At 46.6% G+C, this 14,531-nt stretch overlaps 1 protein-coding gene across 7 annotated transcripts in view; it reads left to right on the forward strand.

The window, feature by feature from the left end:
• USP32 (ubiquitin specific peptidase 32) overlaps positions 1 to 14,531 on the forward strand; it is a 249,254-nt gene that overhangs the window by 216,561 nt on the left and 18,162 nt on the right. For 4 of the 7 annotated variants that reach the window (XM_058164121.1, XM_058164122.1, XM_058164124.1 and 1 more), the window contains exons 22-27: positions 1,426 to 1,599; positions 3,824 to 3,998; positions 7,787 to 7,938; positions 9,160 to 9,274; positions 11,254 to 11,462; positions 13,828 to 14,012. In XM_058164121.1, coding sequence (XP_058020104.1) covers positions 1,426 to 1,599; positions 3,824 to 3,998; positions 7,787 to 7,938; positions 9,160 to 9,274; positions 11,254 to 11,462; positions 13,828 to 14,012 — 1,010 coding nt within the window. The remainder of the gene's footprint in view (positions 1 to 1,425; positions 1,600 to 3,823; positions 3,999 to 7,786; positions 7,939 to 9,159; positions 9,275 to 11,253; positions 11,463 to 13,827; positions 14,013 to 14,531) is intronic. The other 3 variants (XM_058164123.1, XM_058164125.1, XM_058164127.1) reach the window with 1 other exon arrangement.

Genomic DNA, 14,531 nt, shown 5'->3' on the forward strand with positions numbered 1-14,531 from the left:
CATAACATCATATTAGACATTGATTGGACTGCTAGTGCTGTACCCTGGGGGGGGGAGGGGTTTGGGGTGACTTTCAATATGTAACTTTCACACGTTTTGAATCAGATCTTGCCTTGCTTTCGCTGCTATCATTTCAAACTTAGTAAAAGTACCTCTTCTCTAATCCAATTGAGTTGGGGGTTTTCTTTCTTGAGTTTTGAACGGAGGCAGGCCTGATGCTAGGCTTGTCAACCAGAAGGTTGGCAGTTCGAGACCCAAGTGCCCAAGGGTATGTTCTCGCCCCAGCTCCTAGCAGTTCGAAAGCATGCAAATGCGAGTAGATAAATAGGTACCACTTCGGTGGGAAGGCAGCAGCATTCTGTGTGCCTTGGCGTAGAGTCACGCCAGCCACATAACCATGGAAGCATCTTCGGACAACTGTAGCTTCCTTGGCTCTGAATCAGAGATGACGGGAACAGGGAAAACCGTTACCTTTACCTTTGAATAAGGCCACAGTTGGCTGAATTCACCCATGACGTTAAGCCATGATTTACCTAAGGATAATGCCTTGCATTTGCATGCACAATCAGCATTGTCTAACTCAAGGGTCACCAACCTTTTGGATCTCAGGGACCACTAAATTCATAATTTTAAATCCCGCGGGCCACTAATATGATCTGCCTAATGACTGGCTGGGTGGGTGTGGCTAGGTGGTCATGTGACTGGGTGGGCATGGCCAACTCAATGTCACTCACATCGAAGGGCATCTCGCCAGCCTCTACTCACCCCTCCCCTCCCAGCCACTCCTTGCCTGCCCGCCTGGGCTCCTTAGGGCCCCAACAGGAAGCAGTTGTTGGAGCTAAGCAGCCACCACACACACAAAAAAAAAGAGTTGTCAAAACAGCTGACCCAGTTCAAATTGGATCTGACCGAGAAGGAGGCTCAGCAGAAGCACCTCACTGAGGACTACGAGCTTAGGTTTTCCAAGGCCTGGAAGCTCAGCAGGCTGAGATGGTCAGCCAGTTCCAGGCCATGAGGCAGTCCCACTGGAGGAAGGCCCTCCGGCTCTTCGCCACCAGCGGCACTTCCCTCCAGCCTTCTCCCAAAGCCCTGCACTAGGAGGCTGAAGCAGACCCCAAGTCGGAATTTCTCCCCCCCCACCTCTCAAAGCTTCACAAAAAGACCCCGAAGGGGGAGACTCTCTGCAGCAACACAAACGTTCATTGCACGTATCCAGCCCAGGGGCCCGTAGTTTGAGGACTCCTGATTTAGTGCAATATTAAAAAAAAATGCAAATGATTTTTCTGCGGACCATCAAAATTTTCTCATGGACCACCAATGGTCCACGGACCACCAGTTGGTGACCGCTGGTCTAACTAATTCGGCCAGTGTGTGAACTTCCCCACTGTTCTTAACCCCCATTGGGTCTGCTTTGCTTTATTACAGTGGACTATAGCTAAATATGCCCCGAGGTTTAATGGCTTCCAACAGCAAGACTCTCAGGAGCTCTTAGCTTTTCTCCTGGATGGGCTCCACGAGGACCTGAATCGAGTCCATGATAAGCCGTACGTTGAGCTGAAGGATAGCGATGGCCGGCCGGATTGGGAGGTAGCGGCAGAGGTGAGTGACTTCGGGCCAGTGCATGGCTCCCTCTGGTTTTGAATGCAGATTTTGGGGTTTTTTTTTATCACGTTGAGGATTCTCTGGAAGCTTGTATTTTTATAATATTTTCTTCTTATTGTATACGTGTTTTGTATAGTTTTATGATTTTTAACATTGGAAGCCACCCAGAGTCACCATATGTTGAGATGGGTGGGAAAGGAAAGGAAAGGAACAGGGAAGGAAGAGGGAAAGGAAGGGAAGGAAGAGAGAAGGGAAGGAACAAAAGAGGGAAGGGAAGGGAAAGGAAAATATAGGAAGGGAAGGGAAGAAAAGGAAAGGAAAGAAGGGAAGGAAAGAAAGAAAGAAAAAGAAAGGAAAAAATAAAGAAAGAACAAAAGAAAGAACAAAAGAAAGAAGAAGACTATTGCAATGCTCTCTACATGGGGCTCCCCTTGAAGAGCACCAGGAGGCTCCAGTTAGTCCAGAATGTGGCCACGCGGGTAATAGAGGGAGCACCGCGTTGCTCCCATATATAACACCCATCCTGCGCGGCCTGCACTGGCTGCCTGTAGCCTTCCGGGTGCAATTCAAGATGTTGGTTACCACCTTTAAAGCGCTCCATGGCTTAGGACCGGGTTATCTACGAGACCGCCTTCTGCCACCGATAGCCTCCCAACGATCTGTGCGCTCCCACAGAGCGGGCCTCCTCAGGGTGCCGTCGACCAAACAATGTCGGTTGGCGGCCCCCAGGGGGAGGTCCTTCTCTGTGGCAGCACCGTCCCTATGGAACAAGCTGCCTCCGGGGTTGCGCCAACTCCCCGACCTCCGGGCCTTCAAACGTGAACTGAAGACTCTACTATTTCATCGTGCGGGACTAGCCTAAGAAATATTTTATTGTAATTTTAAACGGGTTTTAAATCGGTTTTAAACAGTTTTAATTGATTTGGCCATTAATATATTTGGTTTTAATTTGTTTTTAAATATTGTTATTTGTATTTGCATTTTAATATGCAAATAAATAAATAAACCGCCCTGAGTCCTTCGGGAGAAGGGCGGCATAGAAGTTAAATTATAAATACACAGCTGCCTGCAATTACTGCAGGTTCTAGTCCCACCAGGTCCAAGGTTGACTCAGCCTTCCATCCTTTATAAGGTAGGTAAAATGAGGACCCAGATTGTTGGGGGGGCAATAAGTTGACTTTGTATATAATATACAAATGGATGAGACTATTGCCTTACACACTGTAAGCCGCCCTGAGTCTTCGGAGAAGGGCGGGATATGTAAATAAAATAAAATAAATGAAGGAAGGAAGGAAGGAAGGAAGGAAGGAAAGAAGGAAAGAAAGAAAGAAAGAAAGAAAGAAAGAAAGAAAGAAAGAAAGAAAGAAAGAAAGAAAGAAAGAAAGAAAGAAAGAACTTTCATTATCTCAAAGAATGAAAGCCTCAAGCTCTCTAGGTCAACCACTAGGTCAACCAAACATCCCAAAACTGCAGGATTCCCTGCAGATAATGATAGTCTAGAGGAAGATCTCTTCTTCAAGTATGAACATCATGTGGCCAAGTGGGGGGGGAAAAAAAGAAATCAAAATTTTGCACCTAAAAAATAAGCCTGTCACGAAATGTTCACTTTGTCACTGACATGCTGGTTTCCTGCAAGTAAGGACAGGCTGTTGCTGCCGGTATTGACCCTCTTGATTTTCCATCCATGGTGGCACAGTAGTTGTAGAGTGTAGTAGTGCAGGCTACTTCTCCTGACTGCCAGCTGCCAGCAGTTTGGCAATTCGGGTCTCAAGGTTGACTCCGCCTTCCATCCTTCCGAGGTGGGTAAAACGAGGACCCAGATTGTTGGGGGCAAGAGGCTGACTCTGTAAACCGCTTAGAGCAGGGGTCTCCAACCTTGGCAACTTTAAGACTTGTAGACTTCGACTCCCAGAATTCTTCAGCCAGCTTTGCTGGCTGAGGAATTCTGGGAGTCGAAGTCTACAAGTCTTAAAGTTGCCACGGTTAGAGACCCCTGGCATAAAGACGGTTGTAAAGTACTGTAAAGCAGTATATAAGTCTAAGTGTTATTGCTATTGCCATCTATCTATGTATCTATCTATGCATATCTATCTGCCATCCATCCATCTGTCCATCCATCTATCTATCTATGATGAGCCACAGTGGCACAGTGGTTAGAATGCAGTATTGCAGGCTACTTCTGCCTGCAATTTGGCAGTTCAAATCTCATCTTTCGTTTCAGGCCTGGGAGAACCATTTGAGGAGGAACCGCTCGATTGTGGTCGACCTGTTCCACGGGCAGCTGAGGTCTCAGGTGAAATGCAAGACCTGCGGGCACATCAGTGTTCGTTTCGACCCTTTTAATTTCTTATCGCTGCCTCTTCCAATGGACAGTTACATGCACATAGAAATAATAGGTGAGTGAGGATTCGTGAGTCGCTCTCCTTGGTGTGGTTGTTGAGGTGGGGGGGGAGAATGGGCTCCATTTTGGAAGTTGGAAAATACCAAGAATTGGGCAGCTCTTTCCAGCTGGGGCTTTCCAAATTCAAATCAATCAGAATAGAGCTGGAAGGGGCCTTGGAGGTCTTCTAGTCCAGCCCTCTGCTCAAGCAGGAGAAACTATACGAGTGATGGCTAATCTTTTTGCCATTGCGTGCCAGGAGCGGTGGGGGAGGTCACGTGCGCGTGTGGCCACACTCATAATTTTATGCACCCCGCGCATGCACGCGTAACTCCCCCCACTCCTGGCATGCGATGGCCCGGTAGGCCCGTTTTTCTCTCTCACCTGGATCCAGAGCCGTTCTATGAGTCTTGGGAGGGTGAAAACTACCTTTCCCACCCCACTGGAGCCCCTCCAGAGGCCAGAAATGGCCCATTTACCAACTTCCGGTTGGACAGGAAGTGACTTTTTTGTTGTCCCCAGCCTCCAGAGACTCCTAGAGAGACTCTGGAGCCAGGTGAGAGAGAAAAGGGCTTTCCCCACCACCACCCAAGCCCTCCGGGGGCAGGAAACAGCCTGTTTCCCTACTTCTGGTGGGCCCAGAAGGCCCAAAAATCAGCTGGCTGGCGCACGCATGCGCACCAGGGCTGAGCTCACGTGCCCACTGATATGGCTACGTGTGCCACAGGTTCGCCATCATGGACCCATACCATCTCAGACAAGTGGCTGTCCAGCCTCTTCTTAAAAACTTCCAGTGATGAAGAACTCACAACTTCTGGTGGCAAGCTGTTCCACTGGTTAATTGTCCTCACTGTTAGGAAGTTTCTCCTCAATTCCAGGTTGTTTCTCTCCTTGATGAGTTTCCATCCATTGCTTCTTGTCTTGCCTTCTGGAGCTTGGAAACTAAGTTGACCCCCTCTTTTTTGTGGCAGCCCCTCAAATACTGGAACTCTGCCATCATGTCCCACTTAGTCCTCCTTTTCTCTAGACTAGACATACCCCAATCCTGCAACTATTCATGCTTTAGTCTCCAGGCTTTTAATCATCGTTCTTTATTTATTTTTATTTACAAGTAGTCCTCAACTTACAACCATTCATTTAGTGACTATTCAAAGTTACAATGGCACTGAGAAAAAGTGATGTATGACTGTTTTTCACACTTATGACCATTGCAGCATCCCAACGGTCACGTGATCAAAATTCGGACGCTTCGCAACTGGCATGTATTTATGACGGTTGCAATGTCCCAGGGTCATGTGATCACGTTTGCGACCTTCCCAGCCAGCTTCTGACAAGCAAATTTCGCTTAACGGTTGTTGTGGCCTCTCCATGGTCATCTGATCAAAATTCAGACACTTGGCAACTGGTTCATATTTTGTCGTGTCCCACTCCTCCTCTGACGGCCGGGTCTGGAAAGTCTGTCTCAAACGTGGCCTCGAAGCCTCTGCAGCTTTGCCAAAGTCCTGTCAGAGTTCTCAGGGCAGGCAGGAATCCATGGTGTGACTTCAGCAACCAGATGAGACTTTGCCTGACTCAAGGAATGCCAAAAAGCAGATCCTTTATATAGGCCATGGGGTGTGGCTCCATGACTCAGCACTTATCCAAGCCTGCCCCTCCCTTCCTTTTGCTGATGTCACCTCTCCATTCTCCGGGCGTGGATCTGTCCACCTCCAGCTGCCGGCAATTCTAGCTCGTGACTGGCTATCAGTCTCTGGCTGAGATAGCAGGAGATGAGAGGGCCCGGCTGCGGAGAGGGGGCGGGCGAGGCACAACATATTTATGACGGTTGCAATGTCCCAGGGTCATGTGATCACGTTTGCGACCTTCCCAGCCAGCTTCTGACAAGCAAATTTCGCTTAACGGTTGTTGTGGCCTCTCCATGGTCATCTGATCAAAATTCAGACACTTGGCAACTGGTTCATATTTTGTCGTGTCCCACTCCTCCTCTGACGGCCGGGTCTGGAAAGTCTGTCTCAAACGTGGCCTCGAAGCCTCTGCAGCTTTGCCAAAGTCCTGTCAGAGTTCTCAGGGCAGGCAGGAATCCATGGTGTGACTTCAGCAACCAGATGAGACTTTGCCTGACTCAAGGAATGCCAAAAAGCAGATCCTTTATATAGGCCATGGGGTGTGGCTCCATGACTCAGCACTTATCCAAGCCTGCCCCTCCCTTCCTTTTGCTGATGTCACCTCTCCATTCTCCGGAAGCGTGGATCTGTCCACCCTCCAGCTGCCGGCAATTCTAGCTCGTGACTGGCTATCAGTCTCTGGCTGAGATAGCAGGAGATGAGAGGGGCCCGGCTGCGGAGAGGGGGGCGGGCGAGGCACAACATATTTATGACGGTTACAGTGTCCCAGGATCATGTGATCACCTTTTGTAACCTTCTAACAAGCAACTTCAATGGAGGAGCCAGATTCCATATGTGTTAGTGACTTAACTCAGTGATTTATTTTAACAGTTGTGGCAAGAAAAGTGATAAAATGGGACAAAAGTCACTTAACGATTGTCTTGCTTAGCAGTGTAAATTCTGGATTCAGTTATGGTCGTACGTCCTACATATTAACAAGTTAACAGATTAACAGAGTTGAAAGGGACCTTGTAGGTCAACCAGTCCAACCTCCCGCCCAAGCAGAAGACCCCCACGCCATTTCTGACTGATGGTATTCCAGTCTCTTCTTGAAAGCTTCCAGTGATAAAACTCCCACAACTTCCGAAGGCAACTTCTGTTCCATGGGTTGATTGTTCTCACTTTCAGAAAATTTCTCCTTATTTCTAGGTTGATTCTCTCCTTGGTCAATTTCCATCCGTTATTCCTTACCTGGCCTTTGGTTGCTTTGGAAAAGAGCTTGACCCCCTCCTCTCTGTGGCAGCCCCTCAAGTATTGGAAGGCTGCTATCCTGTCTCCCCTGGTCCTTCTCTTCACTAGACCAGCCATGCCCAGTTCCTGCAACCATTCATCGTATGTTTTAGCCTCCAGTCCCCTAATCAACCTGGTTGCTCTTCTCTGCACTTTTTCTAGAGTCATGGCTCTGTAGCCTTGCATGGGGAGTGCAGAGAAACACAGAGCCTTGGGTTAGTTAAGCACCCTAAAAGGCCTCCTTTTGCCTTTCAATTCATTTTTAACGTGGCCTTTAATCAACTTGCCTCTTTTTAATGTTTAACTGTTAAAAAAAAATAAAGGTAAAGGTTCCCCTCGCACATATGTGCTAGTCATTCCCGACTCTAGGGGGCGGTGCTCATCTCCGTTTCAAAGCCGAAGAGCCAGCGCTGTCCAAAGACGTCTCCGTGGTCATGTGGCTGGCATGACTCAATGCCAAAGGCCCACGGAACGCTGTTACCTTCCCACCAAAGGTGGTCCCTAATTTTTCTACTTGCATTTTTTATCTGCTTTCGAAACTGCTAGGTTGGCAGAAGCTGGGACAAGTCACGGGAGCTCACCCCATTACATGGCAGCACTAGGGATTCAAACCACTGAACTGCTAACCTTTCGATCAACAAGCTCAGCATCTTAGCCGCCTGAGCCACCGCGTCCCTACTTAACTGTTATATACTGTTATTTATTATTATCTGTTTATTTTTATATACCGTTTTTTTTTACATTTTCAATTTTTACTGTAGGCTGCCCAGAGTCTGTGCGGGGAGATGGTTGGTTCCAAAATGTGATAAATAAATAAAACAAAATAAATAAAGTGAAAAGCTTCTAAAAACACAGCCTTTCTCCCTTTTTCACTCTCCCTCTTTTCCTTTTTTTTCTTGTCTTCTTCAAGTAACTAAGCTAGACGGCACGACTCCCGTCCGATATGGACTCAGGCTAAATATGGACGAGAAATACTCGGACTTGAAGAAGCACCTGAGTGAACTTTGTGCCCTGAAGCCCGATCAGATCCTGCTTGCGGAAGTACACAGTTCCAACATAAAGGTAATGACGCTTCTGCAGTTGAATGCAAAAATTGACCCTCCTTGGTCAACTGCATGTATCAAGGAAATCCTAAAGAAACAGAAGAGACACAGCCCCTATATAAAGAGAGGGGGGAACTGAAAATGTATTTGTCTCCTACAAACCTTGGAACCTTCTCTCCTCCTATTTTTCCCACAACAACAGCCCTGTGAGGTGGGTTACATCTGAGAAAGAGAGCGACTGGCCCAAAGTCACCCATCCAGCTTTCATGCCTAAGGCGGAACTAGAACTCATTGTCTCCTAGTGATTGGCTCCAAGCCATCTAGCCATCTTTTGGTGATTGGCCTAAAGTTCCCCATCCGGCTTTCATGCCTAAGGTGGGACTAGAACTCACAGTCTCCTGGTGATTGGCCTAAAGTCCCCCAGCTGGCTTTCATGCCTAAAGCAAAACTAGAACTCACAGTCTCCTGGTGATTGGCCTAACGTCCCCCAGCTGGCTTTCATGCCTAAAGCAAAACTAGAACTCACAGTCTCCTGGTGATTGGCCTAACGTCCCCCAGCTGGCTTTCATGCCTAAAGCAAAACTAGAACTCACTGTCTCCTGGTGATTGGCCTAAAGTCCCCCAGCCAGTTTTCATGCCTAAGGTGGGACTAGAACTCACAGTTCCTGGTGATTGGCCTAAAGTCCCCCAGCCAGTTTTCATGCCTAAGGTGGGACTAGAACACACAGTTCCTGGTGATTGGCCTAACGTCCCCCAGCTGGCTTTCATGCCTAAAGCAAAACTAGAACTCACTGTCTCCTGCTTTCCAACTTGGTACCTTAACCTAGAGACCCTAACAACAGGGTTTCACTATCCTGCAGTTCTACAGAAGATCCAGAGAATGAAACTTGAGTTTAAAGAGAGACATTTGCCTCGATGTGCCCAGCCTGTCTTTAGATCTGACGGGCTGTGTCGAAGAGGAATGTTATCCTGGGAGCTCATTACTCACCCGCCTGTCGAGACAACAGATGTGGCTGTGTCAGATGGGCTCCCTTGTCCTTTTGCAATTCTCCCGTCAGCGGCTTCTGCTCTTTTGAAAACAGCTTTCCCTTCTCCCCTGGGTTTCAGAAACTGTCGGTCGGGGCACCGAATGCTTTGGCTTCTTCTACAGCTCTCTGAAGTGTCATCTAAATTATTAATTGCTCCTGGCTTTAATCGCTTTTTGTTGCTGCTGTTGTTTCTCTCCCCCTGTTTTCTAAAGAACTTTCCGCAAGACAACCAAAAAGTCCGGCATTCAACGACTGCTTCTTTGTGCGCCTTCGAAGTTCCGATTCCCGGCTCTCCCACTTCGGCTTCTTCAAGTCCCTTGCAAACAGGTAGGAGGAATGGCCTCGATTCCGCCACCCTCCTCTCGTTTCCTACCCCACCCCCACCCCCCAAAAAGCTGGGAGTTTTGTCTGACAAATTGGCAGCGTTGCTGTTGCTGTTGCTGTGCTTAGCGTTGGGAGTGACAGTGAGCGCTCTTAAACTATCACTCCCTACTGAATTGCTTTATCCGAGTAAAATGCAGGAAGGATGGGAACTGATTGGCATGAAAGTTCTTAAGCGAAGAATCCTCTTTGTGTTTCTCTCAACCAATGGCCCTGCCACAGAAAACCAACTTTTCCCCTTCCCCTTCTCCTTCTCCTTCTCCTTTCCCATCTACTCCTCTTCCTTCTTCTCTCCTCTTCCTTCTTACCCCTTTCTCCTCCTTTTCCTCCTCCCTTCTTCTCCCTTTCCCTTTCCCCTTCTCTTCCTTTTCCCTTTCTCCCTCCTCCTCTTCTTCCTTTCTCTCCTTCTCTCCTCCTCCTCTTCTCCTTCTCTCCTCCTCCTCTTCTTCCTCTTCTTCCTTTCTCTCCTTCTCCTCTCCTTCTCTCCTCCTCCTCTTCCTTCTCCTCTCCTCTTCCTCCACTTCCTTTTTCTCCCTCTCCTCCTCTGCTTCCTTTTCTCCCTCCTCTTCTTCCTCCTCCTCCTTTCTCTCCATATTCTCTTCTTCTCCTCTTCCTTTCTTCCTCCTCCCTTTTCTCCATCTTTCTCTCCATTTCCTTCTCCTCCTCTTCCTTCTTCTCCCCCCTTTCCCTTTCCTCCTCCTCCCTCCCCCCCTTCCTCCATTTTAGCCCTCTTGGCACATTCAGGATACAGTTTGTGAATGAGGAACATATCACAAATGCTTGTTACAGAATCCAGCTGTTCCTCCGGCAGAATCTGGAGAACTTACTTAAGTCTTCTCCCCATATTGCTATCTGACCCGGAAGCCATCTTTCTACCTTTGTGCCTTCAGGCTTCAGGCCGGCCACAAATTCTACTGTGGGAAATTGGGAAGGGGGACTGTATAGAGTGAAGAAGATAGGTAGTCAAAATAAAATTCTTGATAGAAAGTCAAGGCCATGGTGCCCTGCAGCTGTGTTGAGAAGAATGGGAAGATATCTTCTGTTCCGGACGGTGCATTGATTGGACCATGTGATGGACATGTGGGAGAAGTGGGCAAGGTCTTGAACTTTCTTTTGGGTGTGGAAAACCCGGAAGCTCTCAGATTTGGGTTTTCCCAGATGTGCCAATATGACATCTCTAATAAAAGTGAGCCTTGAGGAACTTCAAGCCTCGGAGTTTGATTTCGTTGCGGGTGTTCCTTGGAACCCTGACCATTGTTTTATTCTATGCCGAAGAAGCCCAGCTAGAGAACAAAAGTCAGCTTCTTCTCATTTTTACAATGAAAGAAAATAGCCCTCCTTATGAAGGCGCTACAGATTTTTGCCCAGCCAGTGATCGAAAACAATCCTTAAAACAGGCACAAAAATTTCATACGCACAAAATTGGAAAAAAGGAAATATATCAACAGAGGAAGAACTGATAAAGAAAATTTTAGATTGTGCTGAGATGGACAAATTAACAAAAGGAATTAAAGAAAAGGAAGATACAGAATATTATGTAATATGGGACAAATGGTGCAAATGGCTGGAGACTAGAAAAAATGAATAGCAATGAAAGAGGAGAAACAGATAAATGCAAGACGTATGTAAGATAGTATACAAAGTGTACAGATTTAAATATTATAAGTGATAGGAATTATAGAGTAATCAGGGATAATGGGACAAGAAGGATATAAATATTATAAACGGAATTGGGAGAAAAGGTAAATATTAGGAGATCACCGCTACGAAACAGTTGTAAAAAGGGAATGTACGTTATGTGTTTTGTGTTTGTTATGTTGTGTTATAAATAAAAAATTTATTAAAAAAAAGAAAAAAGAAAACGATCCTTAAGTGAAGAGCTTCACACCAGGACGTATTTTGACAGCCTCTTTTGCGCTTTTGAGTTTTAGATTTTTACCGTGGGCAGTCGACCAACGGGGTGATCAGCTGCCTGATGAACGGGGACCTCCCGCGGTCGACCTTGATCCCAAACGGAATGCCCAACACAGTGGTGCCCTGCAGGGTGGAGAACGGTGGGATGATGAATGGTCATGTGACCTCGCCTTCCGACAGCCCCTTCATAGGCTACATCATTGCGGTCCACAGGAAGATGGTGAGTGGAGAACAAGCCTTGGCCAAACCACTGAGATGCTTCGTCTGTTTCACATGAAGCAGCTACAGCCAAACTTTGCAAAGGGCCACCAGCCATTTGGAAAGTATACCTGGAGTTTGTGGCAGAAATCAAATCCAGAAAGCACAGGAAACTGATTCAGCAGGATTCATTAACTTCTCTTTATACATAATATACATATATACCAAAAGTGGGTTTCAGCAGGTTCTGACCAGTTCTGGAGAACCGGTAGCGGAAATTTTAAGTAGTTCGGAGAACCGGTACTAAAAATTCTGACTGGCCCCACCCCCCATCTATTCTCTGCCTCCCAAGTCCCAGCTGATTGGGAGGAAATGGGGATTTTTGCAGTAACCTTCCCGTGGAGTGGGGTGGGAATGGAGATTTTACGGTATCCTTACCCTGCCATGCCCACCAAGCCATGCCACATCCACTAATGCACACCCACGGAACTAGTAGTAAAAAAATTTGAGACCCACCACTGAGACATACATAAAATACATTTTATACACATGAAATAAATATACAATACCAACAGCAGTTTTTCCAGTGTGGTAGTTACCGGCAAAAAAACACAGGCAGAGGAGAGAACAGCAGAGATGCGTTTCAGTTTCAAATCAGAGAGCAGACTAGTTTCGTTCTTTTTTGTACAGGCTCAGAGCTACAGACCCACGCCCAGACTCCTTCCAGTTTCAGTTTCCAAACAGTCCTCATTGGCTGACTTAGTTGCTCTGCCTATTCATTGGCTGACTGTATTACCATGTCTCTGCCTGTCATGAATTCTCTGACCTAAACTGTAACCATGCTGCGACTATTTGCTTGTCGATCTGTGGGGTGGACTTCAAAAAGACCCCTCTGTTTGATTGTCACCCTTGTCACTCAGAATTAACTCAGAATTACCCACTATTGGAATCGGGCTGTGCAAGCGGTGGGCCTGGCGTACACACACGCAGCTCAACTTGCGTGAGTGGCAGGTCAACACGTGCATGCGCAGCTCGGCCACCAAGCTCTAAGGGTTGGGGATTACTGCACAAGGCAGGAATAGCCAACGACCCTTGGTTGGGATCAGAGTTGGCTGGGTGACTTTGTCCAAAGCTGTTGAGATACTTCATTTCCAGACCTCTTGGTCAAAATACTGACTCATGGATCCCATAGCCTTGTGATTGATTGATTGATTGGTTGGTTGATTGATTGAATATTTTTTTCTTTATTAAATTTATTAGCTGCCCATCTAATAAAGAAGTGTTTGGGCCAAGGGTATTCTTGTATTCTGAGAACGGATGCTGTTGTAACAAGAAACTATTTCTTCAATCTAACCTGCTTCCCCAGAGTGCTGAAAGGGTGCCCATAAGGTTGGGAATAGGGCAGGTGAAATATAAAATTTGTTACTACTGGTTCTGTGGGCGTGGCTTGGGGGGGGAAATGTGATTGGGTGGGTGTGGCCAACTTTTTTTTTTTTACTTTTAAAAGCATTTTTTCTACAACCTCTTTAGCCGAAGAGGTTCCAGAAAAAATGCTTTTAAAGGGTTCTGACGATCTCAGCTGAGCCCCGCAATCATCAGAGGCTTTTTTTTAACTTTTAAAAGCATTTTTTCAGCCGAAGAAAAAATGTTTTTAAAAGTAACAAAAAAAACCTCTAATGATTGCGCAGCTCAGCTGGGCATGGAGAGCCAGGGATTTTTGCTACCGGTTCTCCGAACCACCCGCCACCATCGCTACCAGATCGGGCGATCCAGTCTGAACCGGGAGCATTTCACCCCTGGAATAGGGCTTATCCTTGGGAGGGTTGAGGGAGGGGCACAGGAGAAGCATGGCCTGACTGAAGCCAGATCTTTTGCCCAAATCTTCACGTAAAGGTTTTGGAAATCTCCACTGCATTGCATCTTTTCCTGCTGTGAAAAGTGTTACCATTTGATGGTGTTAAAAAGAATCATTGCGTGATGCAAGCTGTTCTCTTGCAATTGACCGCTGGAGTTTTTTTTGTCAATGCCGATGGTATTCAAGTAGCATTCCGGATGTTTTGGGATTACACTCAAGCCGCTTATCGCTATTGGTTCTTATCTTTGTTTTCATTGCCACAGTCATTCTACGGCTATTTGTAGGTCTTGCATTTTGTGATTTTTTTAAAAAAAATTATTAAAAATTTTGAAATTATAAAAGGTATAAAAAAAATTAGGCAAAGAGTAGGTGTCATAATTACACTGGAGCCTTTTACTATTTTGTTGTTACACTTTGGGACGCCGCTTGAGAGTCCGTCGATCCATGATTTTTACAAAAGGAAAGTCTATGAATTGTTCCTAACTTTCAAAATCCATGTGGTGTATTTTTTTTTCCCCCCCGTTGAATGCAGATGCGGGCCGAAATGTACTTTCTCTCCTCTCAAAAGAACCGCCCAAGCCTGTTTGGGATGCCTCTGATTGTTCCCTGCACAGTTCACACAAGAAAGAAAGACTTGTATGACGCTGTCTGGATTCAGGTGTCTCGGCTTGCAAGCCCCCTCCCTCCCCAGGAAGCAAGTAACCATGCTCAGGATTGGTGAGTCCAGTGCTGGAATGAGGAACTGCTGAGCCGCTAACAGAGCTGATAGAAGAGAATATTTCTAGCTTAGGGCAGGAGTCCTTGGTGCTGTCTGTGCTTGGTTGTTTTCTCACAGACGTTTCATTACCCAACTAGGTAACACCATCAGTGCTAGAAGAGAGTGGGATTTCTCCTTTTAGCACTGATGATGTTACCTGATCAGGGTAATGAAACATCTGCAAGACAATAAACGAGTTCATAGAGCTCCAAGGGCTCACTGCATTAATATGGCTGCGGTTTGGTAATTTTGAACATCTCAGAGAAGTGAGCCAAGCTGCATAAATGACAAGAAGAGCCCATTTGGCTTATTGGAGTACAGTGGTACCTTGGTACTCAACTGCTTTGACACTCGTCGACTTTGTTCCTCAACATATTTTGCCGTGAAAATTTTGTCCCGGTACTCAGCGTTTGTTTGATACTCAACACACGAGCTAGAATTTGTCAGTGTTGCCTGTCTTATGATTCACTACATTATCC

The sequence above is a fragment of the Ahaetulla prasina genome, chromosome 1 (assembly GCF_028640845.1).
Source record: "Ahaetulla prasina isolate Xishuangbanna chromosome 1, ASM2864084v1, whole genome shotgun sequence".
Taxonomy (NCBI): domain Eukaryota; kingdom Metazoa; phylum Chordata; class Lepidosauria; order Squamata; family Colubridae; genus Ahaetulla; species Ahaetulla prasina.